The 24,335-nt window shown below is 48.4% G+C and overlaps 2 protein-coding genes across 6 annotated transcripts; one reads left to right on the plus strand and one right to left on the minus strand.

Moving 5' to 3' along the window:
• Positions 1 to 5,735: 5,735 nt before the first annotated feature.
• On the minus strand, positions 5,736 to 8,434 carry ALKBH4 (alkB homolog 4, lysine demethylase). Of its 2 annotated transcripts, XM_051810042.1 has the most exons (3): positions 8,293 to 8,434; positions 7,444 to 7,641; positions 5,738 to 6,999 (listed from the first exon to the last, which is right to left on the minus strand). In XM_051810042.1, the coding sequence occupies exons 1-3, from the start codon at positions 8,386 to 8,388 to the stop codon at positions 6,364 to 6,366; spliced, it is 930 nt and encodes a 309-aa protein (XP_051666002.1). In that variant the 5' UTR covers positions 8,389 to 8,434; the 3' UTR covers positions 5,738 to 6,363. The 2 variants fall into 2 exon arrangements, with proteins under 2 accessions (XP_051666001.1, XP_051666002.1); XM_051810041.1 differs by lacking the exon at positions 8,293 to 8,434 and having other exon boundaries at positions 5,736 to 6,999; positions 7,444 to 8,168.
• On the plus strand, positions 7,890 to 24,205 carry LRWD1 (leucine rich repeats and WD repeat domain containing 1). Of its 4 annotated transcripts, none has more exons than XM_051810035.1 (16): positions 7,890 to 7,954; positions 10,342 to 10,484; positions 12,388 to 12,622; positions 13,834 to 13,953; positions 15,014 to 15,166; positions 15,899 to 16,039; positions 16,682 to 17,023; positions 17,618 to 17,744; positions 17,992 to 18,101; positions 18,547 to 18,754; positions 20,236 to 20,308; positions 20,404 to 20,544; positions 21,217 to 21,311; positions 21,890 to 22,051; positions 22,745 to 22,869; positions 23,823 to 24,205. In XM_051810035.1, exons 1-16 carry the CDS (start codon positions 7,919 to 7,921, stop codon positions 23,961 to 23,963), a joined length of 2,352 nt encoding a protein of 783 aa, XP_051665995.1. In that variant the 5' UTR covers positions 7,890 to 7,918; the 3' UTR covers positions 23,964 to 24,205. The 4 variants fall into 4 exon arrangements, with proteins under 4 accessions (XP_051665995.1, XP_051665996.1, XP_051665997.1 ...); XM_051810036.1 differs by lacking the exon at positions 7,890 to 7,954 and adding an exon at positions 8,413 to 8,519; XM_051810037.1 differs by lacking the exon at positions 7,890 to 7,954 and adding an exon at positions 8,722 to 8,770.
• Positions 24,206 to 24,335: the final 130 nt, after the last annotated feature.

The following is a 24,335-nucleotide window of genomic DNA, read 5'->3' on the forward strand; positions in this document are numbered from 1 at the left end:
CTTTTTTCAGCAGCTGAGACAGTGACACTTGCATGTCTGTGTTGCTTAGCAAGGGAAGCTTGTAAATTCTGTAGCATCCTTGTGGGTGAAAAACTTCTGAAAAAAAAAAAAACAATTTTATGATTTTTGGTAACTTTGTGGAGGGAAAAGAGTGTTTTGCAATCATGAGCTCTTTGAAGGGAAAGTAAGGCTTTCTGCCACACAGGGCTGCAAGAAGCATAAGCACATTTTCTTGGCCCTGATCCTGTGCTGATTTCCTCCTCTGCACTCAAAAACTGCAGTTTCAGAGTCTCTGAGGCCTTATAGGTTTCTGAAATCATTAAGGATGTTTGTAATGTTCCATTTAACCCTGGTCCCTTATTCCACTGGGATTTGAGAAACTTAATGGCAGTGTATTATTACATGTCAGCTTCCCAGAACGGAGAGCACACGCAAACCCCAGGGCAGCAGGGTGAGACTATCCCAATATTCCTCTCTGGTGAGGGCCTTGGGAAACCAACTCTCATCTCTCATGTTTACATGCGAATGTGAGCGTTGCTGAACAAGTTGCTTAGCACTGTGTCTGTGGCTTTCATCTGCTGTTCTTGCTGCAGTTGGCATGTACCATATTGGCTGATGTGCAGCAAAGAAAAATAGGCTTTGTGTGCTAAATGACTAATCTGTACTCATGTGCATATGCAAAAAAATGAGGAGTGTCCTCCAGGAAGTGGGTGGTCCTGAAATTGATACAAACTCCCCAGGAATCCGCCGTCTCTCCCTTCCTCTTTTTACCATAATAAAAATTAAAGGTTTATACAACAAAATCAGAGTTCAGTTTTCTGCCTAGTAATGCACATGTGGGCTCTTCCCCCAGGAGAATTTCTGTTGTGAGGCCAGAGCCAGACCAGATGGGAAGAGTCTCTCATCTGTACTTTGCACTCTCCTTTAATAATACCCTTGTGTACTGAGGAGCTCGGGAAGTTGTCGAGGAAAGCATTGAGCCATTTTTGCAATTTAAAAGGAAAAGTTTCCCCCGTGTGCACACAGTGCTGTGAAAGCAATGCAGCTCGTTTGGAAACAGCCAATTTGTTAATTTAATTTTTTGCAAGTATAATGAACTTCAGCAAATGGAGAAATGCAGCAGAAACTGTGCTTTGATTTTTGTAGAATAACTCGTTGAGGCTTTGGTGGGATTGGATTCAAGATCAGTCTCAAGGCAGAGCATCTGTGACTGGAGTGGGATCGCCTTACTCCAGGGGGAGTCTGAGGTATGGTTTGGGATGGTGTCCCCGGGGGCAAATGTACTTAAACCAGAATAATAACATGCTTTCCCATCTTTGCTTGCAGCTCTGTGTCTTGTGTCTCTCTGGGCACCGAGTTCTCCCTTCCATGAGAAGCCCTTGAGAGTATTTTTGCTCAGTGACTGTAGCATCTGGGATCTCTCTGGGATCACCTTTGTGCTGTAACTCCTCTCCCTTCCCAACAACAGCATCTGCTTTTCTTGCTCCTGCCTCTCTTCCTTTCAACTTGTTTGCATTTTCACCTCTGTCAGGTCCAGACTTGTGTTGCAGACAGGTTACCTGTGGTACCAGCCATAGCAGTTCATCCATAAAGGAAGGAGTAGGGATGTTGGAGTTGTCCAGGTGGGTGTTTCTGTGCTACAGCACTAGAAAATCCTTGCTCCTGCTGCTGCCCATGGCTGTCAGCAGGATTCCCATCAGTCAAGCATGAAGATTCCAGCCTTTCCACACTGTCACTGCTGTCCCAGCAGGCCTGTGTCATGTCTGGATTTGTCTGTCCCGTGCTGTCACCTCTCTGTCGTTTCTGGGGTGTCCGTTTGTCATTCCTGGAGTGTCCCAGGTTTTGTGTGGCTCCGTTCCTGCAATTCCTGCCCAGAGATGCTTCTCCCAAGGGTTCCACCCTCAGCTGGGGACATGTGTTGAGGATCTCCCTGATGTGTGTGTTGGCTTTCTGTACCAGCCTTGGGCCCTGGGCTGCTGCACCCTGGGGTGGCTGTTGCCCTGATTCTCAGCCCCCTTGGGCTGTGACTCACTGGACCAGTTATTACCTTATTTGGGCCATTTCCCCAATTTTTGCTCTGCGGCTTAGCAGGGGGACAGCCATGATCTCACTCCAGAGTCCTGAGTCTTCCTCTAGATTTTTTTTTTGGACAGCTTTTGCCCAGCAGAAAAACGCCTCTGCAGACTGCAGCGCTGCAGGGACCTTGCCTGCCCACCCTACAGCAGGGAAGGAGCTGTCAAAGACAAGGGTACAGCCCAATTTGTGTCATTCCCAGGCACCTGCCCTGGTAATTTAGGAGGCAACTCCTCTCCCTCCTTCCCTGGTTAGCAGGAGTAAAGGCAGTGCACGACTGGGGGCCGGAGGGAGCTGTGGGAGCCCGAGCAGTGTCGGGTTCTCCCTTCGCCGTGTTTAGTGGCAGCTCTCACTCTGTGAGCTCCCTATTTTTAACATCACCCCAGGGCAGGCCTGGCTCCCGTTGTTTCAGTGGGTATGTGACTCTCAGAGGGACTTTACGACCAGGAGAGATGGAGCAGTGTTGGGTTTCCACGTGACGGAGGAAAGCGATCCTGTGCGAGAGCCCCGGGTGGGGCGAGCGCTGCCGTAAGCGCTCAGATATGTGGGAGTGTTTATAGAGAGCTCCGGCGTGGGTTCAGCTGCAGAGAGAGAACATCCTTCCTCTTCCCTGGCCCTGGGATGTGGGGATGGGCAAGCCCGGCTTGCCTCGAGGACACCTGAGCTGGGCTGAGGGGTGGAGGTGCTCCTCTGGCCTTTCATAATGTGCTTTCTCTTCTGTCCCTGCCTTCAAACAAACAACAAAAGGCTTTTGGGATTTTCCCCACTGCTGCAGCTTCTTAATCTTCTAAATCTCATTGCATCTACTTTTAAGATAGCTGCCTCAGCACCCCCTCCAGGCTGCAATCTCAAATTCAGCTCCTGGCGAGGCTGGGCCAGGGGGGTTATTTTCTGATTAACTCTCAGGCTCTTTTCTCTGCACCCGACTCAAAGCAGTTTCAGTAATTTGACTGTCTGGATTTGGAGAGCATTCCCTTGAATCCCTGTGTGTCCAGCTGGGAGCTTGCCTTCTGTCCAGGGTTGTGACAGCGATGAGTGCTAAGAGGAAAATAAAAAAATCTGTATTTTAGCTTTGCCTGTTCTTGTTTTATCTCTGCATGAACAATATTTAATGTAGAGCAATGAATGTATCTCAGTTATTGTCCAGCTGTGTGAGAGAAACTGGATAAACTTGTTCAGTTTTGCACTTGTTACTGATTTCAGACTGATTTTTTGAAAGGCAGCTCAAGTCCTCCAGCATCCTCTATGGGTTAACTTGGGTTCTGCCTTGCTTTTTTAAAAAAATCTTGCTCAGATATTATCCTTCTCCTTTTAACATACACAAGTAGATAACAATTAGACGTGCTTCCTTTTAATGAGGGTCTGGGTCTTGGCATGTGCTTTACAAGGAGGTTAAGGAGATGGTTAAGGAGATGAACAGCTGTGACAGGAACTTCTATATCAGGAAGACCATTAAAATTTGTCTTATGTTAATAATACCAGCTTAGTGGACAAAATTACTTTTAAGAGCTCATTAATTAAGACTAAAACGTCTTTGTACTTTTCTCAGATTTCTATGGTACTTGACAGTCAATTTGTTAATGCTTTGTAACTCTGCAAAACAGGGTTTTCTGGCTCTTTTTTGTTTGTTTGTTTTGTTTTCTGGCTTTTTAGGAGAGAATGTACATAAAGTTTTGTAAAGTAATACTGAACAGATGGGTGTAATTGCATTTTGATCTAAGGATGATGCCCAAGAGGCTGTTTAAAATGTCAAAAGACTGACCCAGCAATTACTGTAGTGACGAGATTAAGTTTTGGACTTCAAAACCATTGAGACAAATCCCTCAGTTTTTGGCTCAGTATTTAATTATTTGCCTTTTTTCACATTTAAGATACCAACTAGGAAGAGCTGGAATTTTCTGGCAAGAGCAGAAGCTGCATAGTTTGATTGAGGCAGAAAAACTCAGCTAACAAATGCAGGGCACAAAATGAACTAACACTGTGTATGTGTTATTGTGGCAATCTGATTCATCAGGAGCCATCATCTGCTTCCAGTGCAGAGAGAATGGAACAGCAGGTACACACAAGGAAAGTGTTTTAGCAGGCTGAGAGTGCAATATAAATCTAAAAGGGAGTGTTGGAAGTTAGGGCCAAACATTAATGGCAATACTTGATTGCTGCAGTTGGAGTGGATCGATGGAGAGGCTCGGAACTGGAAGAGTGATGAGGATATGAGTGCAGTGACTGCTCTGTGAGAACCTGCCCTGGGTTTCCTCTGTGTGTCTGTGCTGGGCTCCCCCAGGCTGACAGCCTCCTCCTCCTGTATGGACAAAGCTCCTCTGCTCCAAAGGCAGCTCCACGTGCTGTCCTGGGAACATCATGCTCCCAAAGGCCTGTGGATTCCACCCACACAGTGCTGATCACACCAGGCTGCAGAAAAGGTGAGGAACTGCTGTTTTGAGAGCACCCCCTGCTTTTGGGAGTGAGCTGGAGAATCACAGAATGGGCTGGGTTGGAAGGGTCCTTACTGATCATCCAGTTCCACCCCCTGCCATGGGCAGGGAACCTTCCCCTATCCCAGGTTGCTCCAAGCCCCCTCCAACCTGGCCTTGGACACTTCAGGGAAGGGGCAGCCACAGCTTCTCTGTGCCAGTGCCTCACCACCCTCACAGGGAAGAATTTCTTCCTAATACCTAATGTAGATCTACCCTCTTCCAGTTGCAGCCTACGAGGAATTTCCTGGGATAGAGCTCTCTGTGCCTGTTCATGTTTGCAGTGACAGGTTTCCATCAGAGAGGCCATGCTGTGACTGCTGGAATCACTCCTGGAGCACCTCAGTGACACTCCCCAGCCCGCCTGGATGGAGGTTTGGGGTTTGGGACTGCTCATGGCAGCCCTGCTTGTGGATCTCTGCAGGAATTAACACGTAGCCAATGCCCAGAGCTATTTAAATACAGGGCTAAACTGAACCTGGTTCACTGCACAAAGGGCTGTAGCTGTATCTGTTGTCTTAAACTGATAAGAAATATCCTGATTGACCCAACTGATTTCTAGTAAGGGTTTTGGGTAAAGAGCTCCCTCCCCTGCAGTCCCTAAAGCAGAGGGCAGTGCCTGTGGCATTAGTGCATTACTGTACAGTAAATCCTGTGCATTGTGCCAGGGAAGTACTTCTAGGGCAGAACACAGCAGTGCAGGGATACTGAGATCCTGTTTGTAAATATCTGTCCCCTTTCCTTACCAACCAAAGCCAGGCAGCACTGTAATGTGGTGTTTTACTGCTGCAGGTGTGACTGTGCTGAATGTTTTTCATGGCACAACTGTATTTATTAAAGGATCACACTTCTTCCATGGCACAACTTCATTTTCAAGAGCACAGAAGTTTGTTCAGAGCAGACAGATGGCCTCAAATCAGCTTCTGCTGCAAATGACTACTTGAATCTTAGGTACGAGGCATGATTCAAACCTGACTGCTGGAGGTGCCAGGAAAATAAATGATAGCTGCCAGTGTTGCAGTCTGTTGCCCAGCTTATTCCCAAAATCAGACTCTTGCTACTGAGAGCTGACAGCGGGGTTCAGAGATGACAAATGATCAGAAAATAACACAGCCTGTGCAGGCCTTTGGTCTGATCCCTGTCCAAGCTTGAAGAGTGGCATCAGCCCTCTGCAAATGCTGCTCTTAGATCCCAGAAGATACAGGTCACACACGGAATTTATGATTAATCCTCATTGTTAAGAGCCTGAATCTTCAGCAAAGGATAATTACTTTAATTAGTTCTCAGTGTGTTGTACTAGCTGTGGAGAGATACTTGCTTACCTTCCTCCCCTGGGAGCTGGTCTCTGAAGGTTCTGAGGAGGGTGAAAAGATAGTTGTGCCCCCAGGGCGAGGTGCAACACTCAAAACCGTCTGACAGTATCAAGTGTGGGCCAGGAAAGGTTAAAATATGTGGCAGGGCCTGGGCTAAAACTGTGTCAAGGGCTGTTTGATTTTCAGCTCAGTTTAATGATTCTAACTTACTATCTTCTAAGCACTTCAGTGTTTAGAAACTGGCTGTTTGCTTTTTTGTTAAAACGCAGCTAATGGATACAACAGCTCATTTCTGACTTTGGCCTAAAAGCTCCCATTGCCCAGCATAACCTTTGGAGCCCACTCCTTCCTTGCAGTCCCTTATTTCTGTTTGTCAAATTTCCACTTTATTGAGCTTCTCTCTGCACACACCTGGTTCCTCACACACACAAATAAACCGGGTCATACAAATTCCGTACCTCGTTTAACAAATTTCCTAACAAAGGGCAACTCGGCCTCCCCCTTGATCACACCGGCCTGCCTTGGAATGAAAGAGCTATTTCCAGCAGTTCTTTGCCCAGTTCCTCGTGCCTTCCCCCGGCGCTGAACTCTGCAGAGAGCTCCCTGAACGTGACACAGACCCGGCGGTTCTCGATGTGCTTGCGGTGGATCCCGTGCTTCCACTTGTACCGCGCGTCCCCCTGCAGCACCACCAGCGCCCTCCGGGGCAAGTGAACAGCAACAGTCACCTCCTTACTGGGAACCAGCCTCGGCGGCACAACGCCCTCGATTCCCTCCTCGCCCGAATTTCTGCACGCTGCTGTTTGTGTGAGAGACCCGGGGGGGCTTAATTGCCCTTTGCTGAAAGTGGGGGATAGTTGGATGGTGTCCTCTGAGTCACAGGACATGGAGAGCACGGTTTTGGAGAGCAAGTTTAAACTGACCAGACGCTCCCCCCACAGCCACCAGTCATCAAAGTGGGGGTCTATGGCAGAACCCCTCTCTGGTGTGTAGTCCAGGTTACACTGTTCAACAGGTAAGAAACCACTGAGCACAGAGCAGGCCTTCATTTGTGCCACGATCTTCCTGCTGAAACTTGGCAAACCGGTAAAGCCGTCAGCTTTCAGCCTCTGCTTCTTGAAGTTCACTTTGGGTCCATAGTCCTGTTGGAAAAGAAGAGGGAGGGGGAAAAAAGCTGGTGTAAAGGGAAAATCTAGGACAAGCCTTTTTGGAGAGGCTGTGGTCCCTACAGGATTCTGTTCTCATCGCTTCCTGGTCACCAGGTTCCAAAAGGACTCGGTGAATGTACGTTAATCTCTCTGGAGTTGGATTTGTAAAGTAAAACCAAACCCACACACCCACTTCTTTCCCTTGGAGATTGTGTGAGCTTTAATGCCTGGACATGCACCATCAAATACTGTTTGTTTTGACTATCATGTGTTTTTCCAAGAAGTTGATTTTAATGACAGGTAATTCTCGGCATTGATTTCAGGAAAAGCTTTCAAAGGAAGACATTTAACGAAACATCTAAATATCTGGGGGGTTGACTGAAAACATCTTTCCTTTTCCAGAGGCATCCAAGATCAAATGTGCTTCTAAAATCCAACCTGCTTCTTTCGGCCAGACTGTGATGGTTTCCAGTCATCTCGATCCATCAGTTCCACTATCTCACACTCTTCATCTTCACTAATGAACTCCTCCACCAGGAACACCCCTGGAAAGGGGAATGCCCAGCCAGCAAATTCCGAGTGCTCATTTCCTTTAGCTAGGCCTGTTGCTGGACAGTAAGTGAAATTATCTTCTCCCTGTGGAAATAACAACGGAAAACAAAAAAAGCAATTAAAGGCATTTCCATTTTTTTGCCACTGCAACCTTGATATTGCAGCAGGAAAACCGTACGGGATTCTTGCAGACATGAGAAATGTTACAGCTGCTTTTGGGGAACAACTATTCCCTGTTTTGTTTTGTTTTGTTTCCACGAGGTGCTTGCTTGAAGCCACTTTGCTTTACTAGTGATGTCTTTATCCTACAAAGACAGGGGAAGAACCGGTGATCCTCGGGGCCACAGGTGCAAGGAGATTAATGGTGGGCATCGCTCAGGCCGGCTGGAGAGATATGGTTTGTCATAAGCAATAAATGTTGAATGAGGAAAGTTGATAAAAATCGCCCGGGCCGCAAGGCTAAGCTGTAGGAAATGAGTGTGATGCGTGGAGCTCAGGTGAGCTCCCTCTCTGCTCCTGAGCGCAGCCAGGGCGTTACGAGGGTGAAGAATCCACAGTACCCCTGGGGGGAACGGGGGCTGTGCCTTGTCCCCACCTGCCCCGCAGCCCCCGGGACGCGGCCCCTCCCCGGGCACGGGGGTCGCGGTCCCGCCCCGAGGGGCCCCGGCCCGCGCCCCCCACCGCCCCCCGGCTCCTCCCGCCGCCCCGCCCCGCCGCCCGCCCCCTCCCCGGTACCTGCGGGGGCGGAGCGGCCGGCGCGGGCCCCTCGCAGAGCAGGCAGGAGCGGATCCCCTTGCAGCCGCAGCCCGGCCCTCCGCCCGCCGCCCGCATCCCGCTGCCCGCGCCGAGCACACAGCCCCGCTCCCCGCTCCTCCTCCTCCTCCTCCTCCCGCCCGCCCTTCCTTCCTTCCTTCCTCCCTCCCTCCCCCCGGCTCCTCTTCCTCCCGCCCGGCCGCTTCCAGGTGAGGGCAGCGGGGGCTGGGCGAAGGCCGCGCGGCCGGGATGGATGTGGTGGGTGGTGGGGAGGGGGGGGCGCGGGGCGGACTCGCGCTCCCAGCAGCCCCCGCGGCCCCGACCAGCGGCGCGGGGCCCGGGCGCGCCGCGGGGGACGCTGGGAACTGTAGTCGCAGCGTGCGGTGCACGCCCCGCGGGGGCGCCTCAGGCCGCGGCCGGCGCCGGCCCCAGGGCGGCCCTCAGTGACCGCAGGCCGCGGGTACGGGCGTGGGCCCGGGGCTGGAGCCGCACCGGCCCGGCCCTGCCCGCGGGCGGAGCCGCGGCCTGCGCTCGCAGCCGGTGCCCCGCGGCCGGGAGGCCGCCCCAAGGTGGGCGCACAGCCCGGCGCCCGCGGCCCCGCCGTCCCCGCGGCATCGCGCGCATCGTGTCCCGGGGGCTGCGCCGGGCCCGCCCGGGGGCCGGGGCCGGGCAGGGCGGGCACGGCCAAGCACACGGAGCTCAGGGGGATGCCCCGCCGTGCGGCTCCGGCCCCGGCGCTGCTGTGGGGCAGGAGGAGGGGCAGTTCCCCGTCAGCCCCCGGAGTGGCCGAGCATCCCCTCCGCAGCATCCCCCGTGGTGCTGCGGGGATGGGGACATGCCATGCCCGGCCTTCCCTGCGGCTCAGTGGTGTCACAGCTGTGTCTGAGGTGTTGGTGTGGTCACAGAGAGGGCGATGGGGACATCCACAGCCACTGGTGTCACATTTTCCTTAGCGCTTAGGGAGGTTTGGTAGGTTCAACCTCACCCCGTGGTTTGGCTCTCGGTGACAGCTCTGTTGCTTGAACGATCAAATCCCAAACATCTGCCGTTCAAAACTGTTTTTCCATTCAGCCTTTTTGTGCTGGTATAAAATGTTCCATACCTGAAGGACTGTCCTTACATACAGGTGTTAACAAAGCAGTGCCTCGTTGCCCATCACACAACATTCCAGGTGCTGTAGGTGTGTGGTGGTGCTGAAATGAAGCCCAAGGACAGCTCAGTACCCCCTGTGTTCCCCAGGATGTGCTGGAATGGCATTTAGGCAGCTCTGATCTAACACAGAAAGACAGGAGCGAGCCTGGCCTTGGAGCTTTGTTAGCTTTTATTTCCCTCCCTTGGAATCTGTGTCAGGAAGAGTGGTAAACCCTGAACCAGTAATTTCATGAAGCTCCTTTGGACTTGTCAGTGTTGTTATTCTAAATATCAGCGTATCCCTGTGTGTGCATGTCCTATCCCACCCACAGCAATGCATGGAAACATCTGTTAATTACCAACAACACACAGAATGCTGTTGATATTTTTCTTCCTTGCTGAGGAAATGATGTTATTAATGGGTGGGTATTTACGTTTCTGCTAATTACTTCAGTTTTCCAAAATTTTAGGGGATTTTGGAGTTGTCAGCCAAACAGTCTGTCCAGCTGGTCAGGCCAGTGAGTGCACTGTCATTTTCTTGAGAGGAAGGGGTTCACAGCAGGTATATTTATTCTTTCTGTTGCTGTTTGTTTGAAAGCCTGTTGGAATTCCTGGAGCAGAGCCCAGGAGAGGCACAAACAGGTAACTGTGAGGCTGTCAAGGTCCTGAGGGTCATCCCCTGCAGCAAGTCTGTCACTCTAACAGCCACAGGAGGTATCCTTGTTGTTTTGGAGATGGATTGGGTCAGCATGTTGGGAACCTGTGCCCAGCCTAATAAGTAAAAAAGGCCACTTCCAACACAGCAGCAAAATCAGTACATAACCTCATAATGTTTTTTTTTTCCCCTTTTGGAGTCAGTTAAAAGCATTTCCTCTTATTCCTGTTTATTTTTCCTGGAAGGTTACAAGAAGAGATCCTACAGCTGACTCATTACTGATTCCGGGAGAGGGGTGGAGGTTAAAAATGTCAAAAATCACTACAGAACTTCTTTTGGAAAGAGCAGTTCCAAGATCTACGAGGCTCCGGAAGATCGAGACACTGAAGTAAGTGCAGGCAGGCCCATGGAAAATTCCAGCTGAATTCAGCTTGGGTGATAGTTTTCTTTTTTTCCTTTGCCTTTTTTTTTTCCCTAAGCATTTTTACAAAAAAAAAAAAAAGAGAGGCAGTTCCAGAGCACAGAACTGAGATGGCATTCCCAGTGCAGGATCAGAGAGCACTGGTGGCACTATGTGCAGGTTATGGACAGTTGTCACCTTTTTTTGTCTTTTTTATTGTATTTTTGGTGCCACCTTCTTTCTGTGAAACTGGATCCTGATTTCCTAACTCCCAGATATCATCCCTGCCCTCAGAGCACTTCCATCTTTGTTAGGAATTGCTTAATGTAAACAAGAGAATCTTCTGGCCTGGATTATAGAGGGTTTTTAAAGTATTTTTGGCGTTATTTCCCTTCCGTTTTCCTCTCCCTCCATCACTTTCTGTCTCCTCTAAATCCAATTATGTTAGTACCTCAAACATTGCAGAGAGGGAGAATAAACTCTGAAACACTTAGAAACCACTAAAAACAGGTTTGTTGCTCAGATCCTTAACAGAGGTCATTGCAAATATGTGTCCTTCCAAATGTTTAATGTAGTGGAATTTCAGTGTTCCAGAGCTGGTCAATCTGAGTGACTCAGCTGGCCAGTTTCTGGCTGGTGCCTTTGTTGTTTTTGTTCCTGATGCAAAGGGTTTGAGTTTCACATGTACTCTTTAAAGTTATTTCTTTTGGTTTGTCTTGTGCTAAAATAATTATTTTTAGAGAGGAACTCAAAGGTTTATCCGAGGAGCATCAGCTGCAGTAATCTGGGTAACAGAGTGATGGGGAGGTGCTTGAAGCAGTGGATTTCTGGAATGTGGCTTTTCCCATGCTTCATGCCATGGTGCTGATTATATGTCAGAAAGTTTGGGGAACAGTGTTGGGTTTCTCCCCAAAATGACACCACAGTCAGACTCAGCTTTGCAGCCAGCTGAATTCTCAGCCTTTCTGACTGGCTGGTAAGGCCTCTGAGATGGCAAGTGAAGGAGAAGGGACCTTGCTTCCTGGGTTTATTTGCCTCATTTATTCACACTTCATTTATATCAAGAAGCCTTTTTTTTACTGATCATTAGAGACAGGATTTCTGTTTGTTAAAGGAACTCAGGCTTGTGCCCTCAGGAGATGTTGGCTGCCAGGACTAGAAGCTCCCTTTGGAGCTCACCTAAATGATCTAACCAAATATAAATGACCCTGCTTATAATATCCAGTTTTCAGTTTCTTACAGAAAAGGGGTATTGCTTTTTCCCTCACAAATATTATACCTCTTCCTCTTTCAGCACAATACTTCTGTTTTGGTGGCAGCTTTGGAGTCTTGTTAGGTAGATTCCCTTATTTGCCTTTGGAAGTTTTTGCAGCAAAATTCACTATAGAAGAAATGGAAAAATCACTTTTTTGGTCAGGTTAGTTCTTTGAAAACAGGCAGATTATTTGGGGGCCTGCTCTGCACTTGCCTGAAGTGTGAAATAATAAATCCAGTGCATTCTATGGACAGAATAGACTGATGGTGTAGTGAATAAGTGTCATGTATTGCTTCAGCTTGTTTTGTTGAATCACCATTGCAAAGGAATAAAATACCAAAACTCTTTAGAGGTTCTTTCTACAAAATAAGAATGTTTCTGGTGATTCACTGCTCCCAGCCAGCTCTGTTACCCATAGGGGATTATCTGAATTGCAGGTTAATTATGCTGCAGGAACTTTGGCAGACCTGAGCCCCTGATGGTGTCTGTTAGCTCAAACACATCATCTTTCCCACGTGTGTGTGCTCAGAGTCCAGAATGCAGCAGACAGGAAAAAGCAGGGGCCTTGTATCCTGTGAAATCAGCCCTTGGTTTTCCAGTGAGATGCAGATAGTTCATGTTATCTTTTGTTTTCAGCCTGTCCAAGCTGCAGTTGAAGACTGGAGATTTAGACCCGCGGTTGTTTTCCCGGCTGAGGCACCTGCAGAAACTAGATCTCTCTGATAATTTATTGGACAAATTTCCCAACAGCCTAACCCTGCCTGATCTGCGTGTCCTAAACTGCAACAATAACCAGCTGGAAGATGTAACTGCTCTGAAACAGTTCCCTCTGCTCGAGGAGCTGACCTACGAGAACAATGTGTACTTGACAGTGAGTTACCCCCCCATCCTTACAAGCTCAGCATTAAACAGAGGGGCAGACACACAGCAGTTATGCAGAGTTCTTATATGTTGTTCTTGGGCAGCAAGTGTAAGGGCATCTGAGAAAACAGCCAGTCTTTGTGTGCCCCTCCACCACTTCGTGCCACTCTTTACCAGTCTGCAGACATCAGTTGCCCCAAACCACTCAGATATCCATGTCTGTGTGTCTTGAACTCCTGTTTCTCCAAGTCAGACTCCATCTTAGGCAGTTTATTAGGCAGAGTATCTCATGATCATGCTTGTGTTAAGTAGAGTAATAACTGTGTAGAAATGTCCTTGTAGAATCATGGAATCCCAGAATGGTTTGGGTTGGAAGGGACCTTAAGGATCATCTTGTTCCAGCCCCTTTCATCAAGCAGGGACACCTTCCACTATCCCAGGTTGCTCCAAGCAACCGCTAAACTGGCCTTGGATACTTCCAGGGATGGGGCAGCCACAGCTTCTCTGGGCAACCTGTGCCAGGGCATTACCACCCTCAAAGTAAAGAGTTTTTTCTTAGTATCTAATGTTTAGTTAGTTTTAGTGCCCCTTGTGCTTTGGAAGAGCAGATTTGGTCCTCTGATGAAGGTTTAAACTTGGTGATTAGTTCTAGTTTAGGTTTCTGACTTCTCCCAAGAGGCTCTGCTGCCTGTACAGGTTAAACATCCAAAACTGGAATTTTACTTGTGCTTTAGAGTGGCATCAGCCCCTGTCACCATCCACAGAGGCTTATTTGCTATTGTATGCTGGCAGCGTGGCTGCATGGTGAACTGTCTGACCTAAAACTCACCTGGCCCAAAGAATTCCTGCTGGAATTCATTTACTGGAGGCAGGACAGGCCTTCCTCTGTGTTAGAGTTAAAGGATGGGAGTAGAACAGCCTGCCTTGCACTCAGGCTGAGCAGATGAGTGGTTACACAGCCCCCACCTTGTGTTGGATGTTAGTACTGCCTGAGGGTTGGGCAGCTCTTTTGTCTGCAATTTGAGATCCCAACTCACAGGAGAACATGGATTCAGAATTAAAAGGCGAAGTTCAAGCTGGAAACGCTGAAGAGATTTTAAGAAACAGCTTTTCCTTCCTAGATATGTTCTTCTCATCATTGGCTGTATTTTCATCAAGGACTAAAGCTAAAGCAAGAACCACGTGTGCAGTTTTTGTAACTCTGGTGTCTTCTCTCTTTAGCTCAACGATGACTATAAAGTAATGTTTCTTTTGGAAAATCTTCGGCTGCTCAATGGCAAGGACATAACCAAACTGGCCAATCACGTGAGGCATGTCCACAGCCGTAAGCTCACCAGCAAGGTGAGGTGTCTGATATTTCCTTCATCTCTAAACACCTGAGAAGTAACTAAATATTGTTCTCAGAGAATGCAAATAAGCATCAAATGATTTGCAATAACTGTGGTATGATCTGAGCCCAGCCTGCAGTTTGGGCCACCCAGGAAATGTCTTACTTCTGCTTTCTCTGGTCCCTATTTGCATTTGCTCTACCTGTTCTGTGCAGCCAGCTTTGCCTGTGGTTTAAGTGACAGGAGCAGGGCCAACCAGGTCTGTGTCTGACCCTCTAGTTTTTCAGGTCACTCTGATCATCATTCAGGAACAGGAGAAGCCTGGTGCTGACAGAACAGCTACATACACCTCCCTGTCTAATTTATGTTACTGTCCAGGCCCCAGGAATGGGGAGCACAAAACCAAGCTCAGGATAATCTTGCTTTTTCCAGCATACACCAGTAACAAGAATTTGTTTGTTCTTCTTCAGCTGTGCATGTTTGGAACTGTATTTTCACTCATTTGTGTACACAGCTCAGCTCCTGACAGACTGTCCCCCCAAAGCATGTTGTGATCTGGAGCAAAATTACTGTTCTATTATGAAAAAGGTTTGGTTGGTTGGTTGGTTGTTTTTGTGCATTATTGCTCCTACCACTAGTAGTCTAGTTAGTTGATCTTGTTAATTCCTTCTGTGTATCAGTGGGGGGGGAGATCAAATACTGAAGACTGGGATGTCTTATTGTGCTGACTGTTGTCTGTGAAATACCTGTGTACCTATCAGGTACCTCCCTGTTAGGAAGGCACAGTGTAAGACTCCTTAAGGCCATTTACTCTGGATCCAGAGGCATGAAATCAGGCATTGCTCTGGGTCCAATGCTGGCAGAGTCTGCTTAGGCACACTCCCCTGAGCTTGGTTCAGAGGAACTGGGTTTTCTGTTAGATGAAATCATGGTTTGAACACTGATTAAAAAAATGGAAGTGGTGCCATCACGTAGCTACCTCAGGGTTGGCAACTTCTTCAATGCTTTCACAGGTACTCTTGTGCTTTTCTGCTCTGTTTTTTCTGTCGAGTAGACTCAGTCTTTCTGCCTAGGTTACTGCTCACTGGGAAAAATTCTTCCGTGACCAACTTCCTGAGAAATACACAGCTGAGCAGGTGAAGTCCATCAGGAAGAAGTTCCTGAAGTCAGTACAAACCAATGTAGTGTATGGACCCAGCTCCCTCAGTGAATTCACCCGCTGGCGGGTAGGTTGTGTCCCACTTACCCTTCTGTTCTTCAGGCAAGGACCCTGCTCCTGATTCTGAGTGGATTTGATTAAAATGCTCCATGGATTTGGGTGCAGGGCTCCTGCAGACAGGTGGTATCACTTCTTGTGGTTTTCTTCACTGCTTCATGAAGCAGTTACAGGAGCACTAAGACTAAACATGCACCAAGTTGTGATGACTGTCATTAAACATTGTTTTTTAATTCATAAGCAATAACCATAATTGTACTAATTAACAAGACTGCAGTATCCTTAATACTTAATTATTTGCAAATTAGTTTAATGGCAACCTTTACTCTTGATGAAAGCTGTATGAAAGGAGAAAAGATAATGACAAGTGTAGTTACTCCCAGTGGGGAAAGATACCATTTAGTTTGTAACATTTGTTTTATTTGTATGTGCATACACACAATTGAGGCTTCCATCTCTCCTTTGTCTTGTGTCATTGCTGTGCTGTTGTTTTCACAACTGTGTACCCTGGATGCCCATAACAAAGTGAAGTTCTTGGGTCATGTAATGTCAACAGAGGACTTGGCCTGCCAGCCTCTATCAGCTGAGGACTCCTCCACCACTTGTGAAATTCATGTGGAGCAGTGGGAACAGATATTAAAACCTTGGCAAAGCAGCTCTTGACACATCAGAGTTTGACTGCTCTTGATTTTTTTGTCTTTTTTTTTTTTTCTTTTTAACATATTTCATGTTTGCTTCTAAGGTGAAAATGATTGCAGAAGAGTTTCTGTCATACTCACTGGGTCTGGAGCTAAACTCAGATACTGAACCAGAGGAAAAGGCAGATGAGAATGAGGAAGAAAGTACAGAAAGCCCTAGGGAAGCTGCAGAGGACGTGGCTCAGGTAGGTGATTTTTCCAGTTACATTAACAATGTCCTTTCTGTGTCTTGCAAACTCAGTAGCTCTTGTCAGTTTGCATTTATGACCCTTTGGTAACCACAGGGGCAGTCCCAGGCTCCAGCCTGTATCCAGCAGCTCAGGCTGATTCTCTACAGCCAGATTGAAGCTTTCCCAGCCATGTGAAGGTTGAGTTGCTCTCCAAGAGGAGAGAGCTTCCATTCTCATAGCAGACCCAAAAGATTCCATGAATCTTACTGACTCCACTGACTCCCTGGGAAGGGATATTTTTAATTAGAGAGCTGGGTTGATGGCTGGCCAGACTGTGCTTATTTTTGCCTGCTTGGAAACGGCTGCAGATTGAACCCCCGTGGTCCATGGACCAGATTTGTTTTTCCATATCGTATGTAAATCACAAGTAACTGGGAAAGGGAGCTGAAAATGAGTCTGGCTGTGTGATTTTCATTATCTTCTGCCTCTAGGAACCCTGCAGCTCTGGGCTGTCTGATTCGTGGAGCCCAGGCTGTAACCATGGGAGGGTACTTGCATTTGAATAACTAATATCTCTAAACTTACAAATCACTGGAAAACCTCAGGAAAGCTAAAAACCTTCTGCAGAAACTGAGAGCATGACAACGTGTCTTACAGGTCACAGTAACACCCAGCAAGAGGAAAAGAAACCATTCAAAGTCAGGCGCTGGAAACAAGAGGTCCAAGTCCCAGGCAAACACCGAGGAGGAGGCTGTAGTTAATCCCAGAAAGTCCAGCCATGTGCAGGATGACCCAGCTCCTGATAAACCAAGAACATCAAACCAGCCAGCCAAGGAGACAACCCCTGAGCAGGGAGCTGAAGGGACACAGAAGAATGGAGAGCAGTTTCCCAAGGGACAAAGCAACAGAAGATCCAGCCAGATGACAGGGGAACAGAAAAGCCAGGAGCAGGACAATGGAGTTGTTACTTTGACTCCAGTGAAGAACTCCAAGCGAAAGGTAGGTCCACCAGCCCCCTGGGGATTGGCTTTTGGCCTCTTGGTGTAGTGGGAGGAGCTGCATTCAGGTTTCATCAGAGCTCTACACAGCTTGGAGCTCACATATGTATTGTGAGTTAAAGTTTTGGTTTGGTTTTTTTTTTTTGTCATTGTTTTAAATCCCTCAGAAGCGTCAGGGAAGGAAAGGGACACCCCCAGGAGACGGTGAATCCCCTTCAGGGGACGGATGGACCAGCGCTCCGAGGTGGTGCTCTGAAAGCCTGTGCTTAGAAATGGGACTGGCAAGCCTTGCTCTCAGGTCACACCGATGGCTGCACGGGGAAAGGTGTTTCCCCCTCAGCTCAGGCCAGTGGGGGTCTGAAGGGCTTCTCACATTTCTCTGCAGCAGGATGGGGTTCCCTGCTTGGGTCTGCTGGGCACATCTGAACAGTTGTCTGCTGGTTTAGGAGTCTTGAGCATTGCTGGCACCTCAGCCTCTCCTGTGTCCTTCAGTTTAACTCAGATTGCTGTGTTCAGTAGAGGGTTCTGTCAAGGCAATCACAGGCAAACCGCTGTCAGGGGAATGAATTGTCTAAATGTGGATGGTTTATTGTAGGAGGATGTCAGTGCAGAGCCATTGCATTTTCTTCAGTGTCACAGTAAAGGCAACAGCCGCGAGGATTTTAAAACGCAGCTCTGGTCCTGTGTCTTCGAGCCAGTGCTAGACTCTGGAGCCAGGAAAGGTGAGCTCTTAAAGAGGTTTGCAGGATTCCCAGAACCACCCGGCTCTGGAATCCCGGCGGACTCCATGCGTTAGACCCCTGCTCCTTCGAGCCGTAGTCTCCGTTGTCAGGAAGAGACTTGCTTACGTATTTCTTCTTTGACTTTGAAAGCAGGAGGCTGGGAGAGCACCAGGCAGTGATAAGCTGCAGTCTTCGTGTGTTATCCCTGAGCCTGGGAACTTCTCACCCATTTTTTTTCCTCTTTCAGATCCCATTGTGAGCTCCTCCAGAACCGTGGCAACCTGTGGAGGGGAATCTGTTTGTCTGATTGATTGTGAGACAGGGACAGTGCTGAAAAAGTATAAGGTGGCTACAGAGGTGGGTTGCAAGTGGGAAGGGTAAGCATTGAATGGGAATGCCATAATCTATAATACTGACATACATATATGCATAATATATATTACAAAGAGGTCTGAAAGGTTGTCAGGCATTAGCGTGGACAGGTCTTAAATGGATGAAGATACATAATAAATATTTCTTGCTTATCCTTTTAGCCTGGTTTGGGTTTATACTTTTATTAGTTTAAAAGATTAGTGTGCCTCTCCCCTCACGCAGGTGTATCTGGCTGCTAAGCCTGCTTGACAGCATAGAGGAATAAACATCCTGTTTCTGTAGTTTGTGTTCTTCTCAGGGTTGTTTTGAGTTTTGATGCTCCATCTTAAAATAGTGGTGGTGTTTCACCTGAGTAGCACTTGTGATAGTTGTCTTATCTCTGAGCTAACAGGTCTGCTGTCACTCTATTCCTGGTTTCTTTCTGTCCCAGGAGTTCTTCAGCGTTGCATGGACAACCCTCACAATGGTGATCAGCGACAGTCGGAAGAAAGCTCACAATATCTTGGCAGCTGCTGGGAGGAGAGGGATTGTCAAACTGATCCATGTGGCAGCTGACTTCTGCTACGGAGAGATAAAGGCTCACAAGAAGCCCATTGCTACTGTCTGCTTCAGCCCAACCCAAGAGACCCACCTCTTCAGTAAGTCTCTGCTTCAGAACCTCTTTAGCTTTAGTAATAACGTGGAAAATTCAAGGCTTCCTTAACAAGGGGAGTTGTCACCAGGGCAAGCAGGGACACACACACACAAAGCACACACAGGTGTTAGGGAGAGACCATTGTTAGTCTCCTGTGGCAGCAATTTACAGCAGGACAGATTGTTTCTGCCAGGACCTGGCTCTTCAGCTGAGGTGCAGCAGCTCCTGTTTCCCCCTCGGTGGCTCTCAGGGTGGCTGGCACACACACACGAGCCACAAACAGGGCCAGCAGTGGATGCGTTCCACAGGGGTGAGTAAGAAGAATGACAGGCAGAGCAGGCAGCTGGGGGCAGGCAGTGGCAGGGCTCTCAACTATTATGAGTTTTGGATTTCATTTTTCCCAACAAGCACAACTATGTGCTCAATTGATTTTGAATAAATGACTTTTTTTTTTTTTTTTAGTTCTGTGCCTCATCAGAGATTTTTATTCAGGTCCTGATGTCAAAGAGAGCTTTGCCACACACAGTGGGGCCCACAGAGGCCGTGGCTTATGGACTGGTAATGAACCATCATATTACAAATTGGAGCTGCATTGTCAGGCTGTAGAGTGAGCTGGTACGGAGCCATTCAGGCCACACCTGCGCCCCACAGCACATTGTTTCTCTTGCCTACAATTACCCACATCCTGGAGTGGTTAGAGTGCTACATGAACCATTAAAAGTGGAATTTTTTTAGAACAGGGGATACTTTTCAAGAAGAAGCTCAAGAGTGCCAAAAGCAGAAGCAGAAGAAGGGATAAGGAGGTTGATAGCACATCTATATAATGCTATGGACAGCAAGGCTCACCCTAACCCTATATATTGCATAGAAAAAGAGTAATAAAGGGAGAGTCTTTGCATCCCTCTTTGGAGACTGGACACCAACAAACTGAGTTGGAGGGGTGTCATCTGATGGGGATCCAGATCACTCTGAGTAATCTATTAGGATTGTTTCTGCTATCAATATCTCAGCATGGTGACATTTCTCACTCTTTACATCAGTGCCTAACTTTCCCAGTGGAAGCTGCTGTGGATGTGAACACAGTAAGCCAGGGATATAAAGCAGTGTCTGCCTGAGAGTAGAGGTTGCAGCTCGTATTTTAGATCCCACCATAACCCCTGAGCAGAAACAAGCTTAGAGGGCCACTAATTAACGACTTTGTGAACCCACAACTCAGTAATGGACACCAGGAAAGAAACTTTGTTTTATTTGCCCCTCTTAGAGCACAGGATAAGAACACAAAGTATTGACTGTGCATGCCTGACAGTGTCTGTGGAGTGGTGTGGGGCCAGGAGCCTTGGTGACTGCTGCTGTGCTTTAATGAGCTCTCTGATGCCACAGCCTTAGAGTGTAACAGCCTGTGCCTCAGGTAGAATTGCCAGCTTAGCACGAGAAGAGCCAGATGAGCAGCGGTGTCACTACCTGCTTCTCTTCTGTGTCCCACAGCTGCATCCTATGACAAGCGAATTGCACTCTGGGATATTGGGATTCCAGACTGTGACTACAATTTCAAAGCAAGGTAAAGGTTCAAAAACCAGATGTGTGGCCAGTCCAGGAGCCTGTAACTACCACGTCGCAGCACCACTTAACTGCTTGTTCTCTTCTGTTTTGTAGCCAGCTGCTGGTGCTGGAAGCAGCCTCTATTCCCTTACGGATTGCCCTGGTGCCCACCTGCCCGGAGCAGTACCTGCTGGCAGGTTGTGAAGGTGGCTGCTTTGCCTGGAACATAAAACTGGATAAAGGAGAAAAAAGCAGGTGAGAACCAAAAGCTGGGACCATGAATTTGCTTTCCATAACAAGAAGAGGTAGTCCTAGCAAAGGTTTGATTTCTAACTCAGGAGGTTTGAGCAAAAGCAGCATGTCCTACCAAACTTAAAACACCCTCTCCTTCCCATAGTGGCCAGAAAAAATATGAGCATGTGCTAAAGGAGCTTGCAGCTCTGTGCTTGTATTAAAGCTCCAGGCTGCTTTGCAGGAAGGCTGGCAGGAGTGTAATCTAATACCCCAAAACTTAAGGGTGTGTCATCTCAAAGTAGTGTAACAGAGTGTGAATTCTTGGATCGATTTCCAATCTCACAGTGAGGCCTTCCCTGCCCCTGGTACGTGAGGTAACCCAGGAAACTGGCACTCTGTGGGAGCTCAGGAAAAAATTACAAGAAAGAAGCAAGTAAAGTCATGCCCTGCTGGCAAATACTAATCTTGACGCCTGCAAAAAGAGATGAAGTGAAACAGCAATCTCTTAAGCAAATGGGCTTCTGCTTTCAATAAACCCATACTTATAGAAGTGTAAGTTCAAGTGGGAATTCATCTGAACTTGGCAAGAGACTCACTAACACACCAATTTCCTTCTGGGCTCTGTACCTGGGTGCCCCTTCCACTGCTGCCTGTTCAGGACTTGGCTCATTTCACCCTTCCCCCCTGCTCTAGGCCTTTTGAAGCCATATTCCAGTTTCCTGATGATGAAAGCATGACAACATCTCACAGGGTTGATGGTCTGGCTTTTCTGAATGACGATGTCGTCGGTGAGTGTAAACACAACAGCCCAATCCCAAAAAAACAGTGGGGCACCTCAGCATGTGCAGGATAAAGCAAGAACAATGAGCAGAGGGTGACTGCCTCGTTAGTTGGGGGCTACACAGAAGGGAATTTTTTCCCAGAGTCATTTATCTTCCCAAAAATATGGCCTAGAGCATAAACCCATGTCTGGGCAGGACTGTAAATCAGATGGACCCATCCCCAAGGGCATGCTTGGCCAAGTAGTGCCAGTGCGGAAGGAAGGAGAGCTCCTTTCTGCTCAGGGGCTGGTGGCAGCAGTCTTTTCTGCAGGGGAACTGGAGGTTCCACATCATGGGCTGGGTTTTTCTGAATAGCTTATGCTTGTTCTGCAGTTCAGGAATGTAAGCATAGCACTGAAAATCTCTCTGCAGCCTCCACTTGTCCTGAAATGAGGTAAAGCAGGTGGAAACAGTTGTTGCTGGATCAGGTCCCAGGTCCTAAAAGTCGTGTTCTGGATGGACCACCTTCACCAGAGCCCAGCCTTTGTCTTGAGGCATTTCACTTCCCAGCAGCTTACACAGCCCCTCCTCTCTTTCTTCCCTAGTTTCCAAGAGCTCCAAACCAGGATGCATTTACCTGTGGAGCTGGAGCCGGTCCTTTGACGCCAAGGGGAAGGGATGCCAGCGGACAGTGTCTGCAGTTATCCTGGCTGAGCTGGAGTGGTCCACAACAGACATGTCCTACCTGACACTCAGCACCTGCCCAGGTAGGCAGCACTGGTCCCCAGGGCAAGGTGTGCTTTGCCCAGGTGTGTGGGGCTCCCCTTTGCCCCATCAGAGGCAGAGGCCTGGATTTCAGAGCCCACCAGAGAACGTCAGGGCTCCCCCCTGCAAGCACTGCAGTGCAGCTCCAGCACTGCGCAGCCTCAGCCCGGCACCAGCTGGGTATAAATAATACAAGTGATAAAGAATTGCAGCTGTACCATCTGCCCTGCAAGGGGGTTCAGCTGAGGCTCCATGGTCTTTCTTGTACAGGTTTTCAAAGCACAGAGCTGAGGGCTGGGCCCTGTAGCCTTGGTGGAACCATTCTGATGCTGAGTGCATCTGAAGCCAGGGGCAGGGATGCCACACACCGGGCAGCTGGCTCTGTAGGCTGGCAAGGAACAGACAAACCTCATCTGGTCATCACTTTCCAAAACCAGTCTAAAAAAAAGTCAGGAGAAATCCTGAAGTATTTAGCACTACTTTTTCCACGCTAAAGTAAGATAGCTGACTTATCTTTTAGTGAATTGAGTTCTTTCAGAGCAACGTGGATGTGTAGTTTTGTGCTGGAAAGGGAGTTTTGCTGAAATATGGCACCTTCCCTTGGGACCCTACAGCACTGCCTGGAGCTCTGCTTTGCAGCAGAACAGACTCCCAGTTCCACAGTAGTTTTCCAGCTTTTTCTTCTGCTCTCACAGCAAAAAGCTACGTGTTCTGTGGTGATGAGAAGGGCAGCGTGTGGATGTACAACCTCTCCAGCTACACCACGGTCTGGGGCTCTCCAAAGGGAAAGCGCTCGGAGCGGAGGATCTCTCCTGCACAGGTACCCTTTGGGGTATCAGGTACCCTTTGGGGCCTCCCTTCCACCCCAGGGCAGCTAATCCCAGTCTCCCGAGGAGGTTTATCCCAGAACATGCCTCATGTTTCCACACCTGACACTCACAAGCAATTAAAAGCAGTCTCCAGAGCTGACCATGGCACTCACAGCCGGGACAGGAATCACGAGCTGCAAAGCAAGTCTGTCAGCTCCTGCATGGTGCAGCTGGGCAGCTCTTCCTAGAAGGGCCCTAAAGTTCTGGTGGTTAAACTGGAGAGCCCCACAACACAAAGAGTGCAGGCACCATGTCCCTGAGGGGCTGAGGGGAGGGAATCCAGAGCAGGGAAGGGCTCACTGCTTTCCTGTGTTCACATACCCTTTTCCTAGTCGATATTTCCCTGGCCTCTGGAGACAGTTCTCCTTTGGGCAATCACTGTTCCCTTGCATGAAGGCTCTGAAAGGACAATCACACACACACCCAAAGGCTCTCACTCACTGGTCTGGAGCTACACTGGATATAGGTATGAAGGGACTCAATGTTCCATAATTTCTTCACTGAAAGGGTTGTTAAAACACTGCAATGAACTACCCAGGGAGGTGTTGGAGTCCCCATCCCTGGAGGTGCTCAAGGAACAACTGGATATGCACTCAGTGCTCTGGTCTGGTTGCCAAGGTAGTGATGGGTTAAAGATCAGACTCTGTGATCGTGGAGGTCTTTTCCAAGCCAAGTGATTCTATGATTCCATAAGGTTTTGGGAATTATATTGCCAACACCTTTTTCCTTCCTGCTCAAGCCGCTCTGCATTAAACCCTGGCCCTTCAGGAACATCCCAAAGCTTTACCACACCTCAGACAGGGGGAAGAGCCTCTGACTCAGCTTCCCCAGAAGAGACCCCGCTGTGCTGAACATCCTCCCCCTCAGACACCGCCACCCCCACTGCCCTCTGTTCTCCCCACAGATCCTCCAGTGGCCGGAGCTGCGCGTGAACGGGGAGCAGCCCCCCGAGATCCTGGTGAACAACGTGGTGTCAGACCCTGCCTTCACCTACCTTGTTGTCCTGACCAGTGTGAACATCACAGCCATCTGGAAGAAGTCATAGTCCCCTGTGCCAGTCTCGCCCCCGTGATTTGAACTAGTGCAGTATTAGTGACTGTTACCCATGTGCCCATGAACGTTTTCTAGACCAGCCATGATGTGCAAGATTAAATGAAATAACAAAGGTAAGGGTTTGTTAAACTCATTAAAATCGTTGTAAACATCCGGTTTCTTTAACTGTAAGTTTTCACAATTTGTGCATTTGTTTTATAGAAATGGCACTTAATAAAACAAAATACCAGTTCACTTGGCAGTGCCTGGAGTTTCTGACAGGAGAAGCAGAGAGTTCATCTGCTGCTGTCACTGAGCAGCTTCTCATGCTGGAATTATACCCACAATAACCTCCCCAACAGCCCAGGACAAATATTTGCCTTAA

Source organism: Manacus candei, unplaced genomic scaffold (genome assembly GCF_025592945.1).
Source record: "Manacus candei isolate 608988 ecotype Guabito, Panama unplaced genomic scaffold, ASM2559294v1 h1tg000076l, whole genome shotgun sequence".
Lineage (NCBI taxonomy): Eukaryota > Metazoa > Chordata > Aves > Passeriformes > Pipridae > Manacus > Manacus candei.

Excerpts from the sequence above, each read along its gene's own strand:
- ALKBH4 (XM_051810041.1), bottom strand. The coding sequence starts at position 7,752 with ATGTCTGCAAGAATCCCGTACGGTTTTCCTGCTGCAATATCAAGGTTG. Across the intron at positions 7,000-7,443 it reads AGTCTGGCCGAAAGAAGCAG|GACTATGGACCCAAAGTGAA; the intron begins GTTGGATTTTAG and ends CTTTTCCAACAG.
- LRWD1 (XM_051810035.1), top strand. The coding sequence starts at position 7,919 with ATGGTGGGCATCGCTCAGGCCGGCTGGAGAGATATG. Across the intron at positions 16,040-16,681 it reads CTGCAGAGGACGTGGCTCAG|GTCACAGTAACACCCAGCAA; the intron begins GTAGGTGATTTT and ends CGTGTCTTACAG. Across the intron at positions 21,312-21,889 it reads TCTGAATGACGATGTCGTCG|TTTCCAAGAGCTCCAAACCA; the intron begins GTGAGTGTAAAC and ends TTTCTTCCCTAG.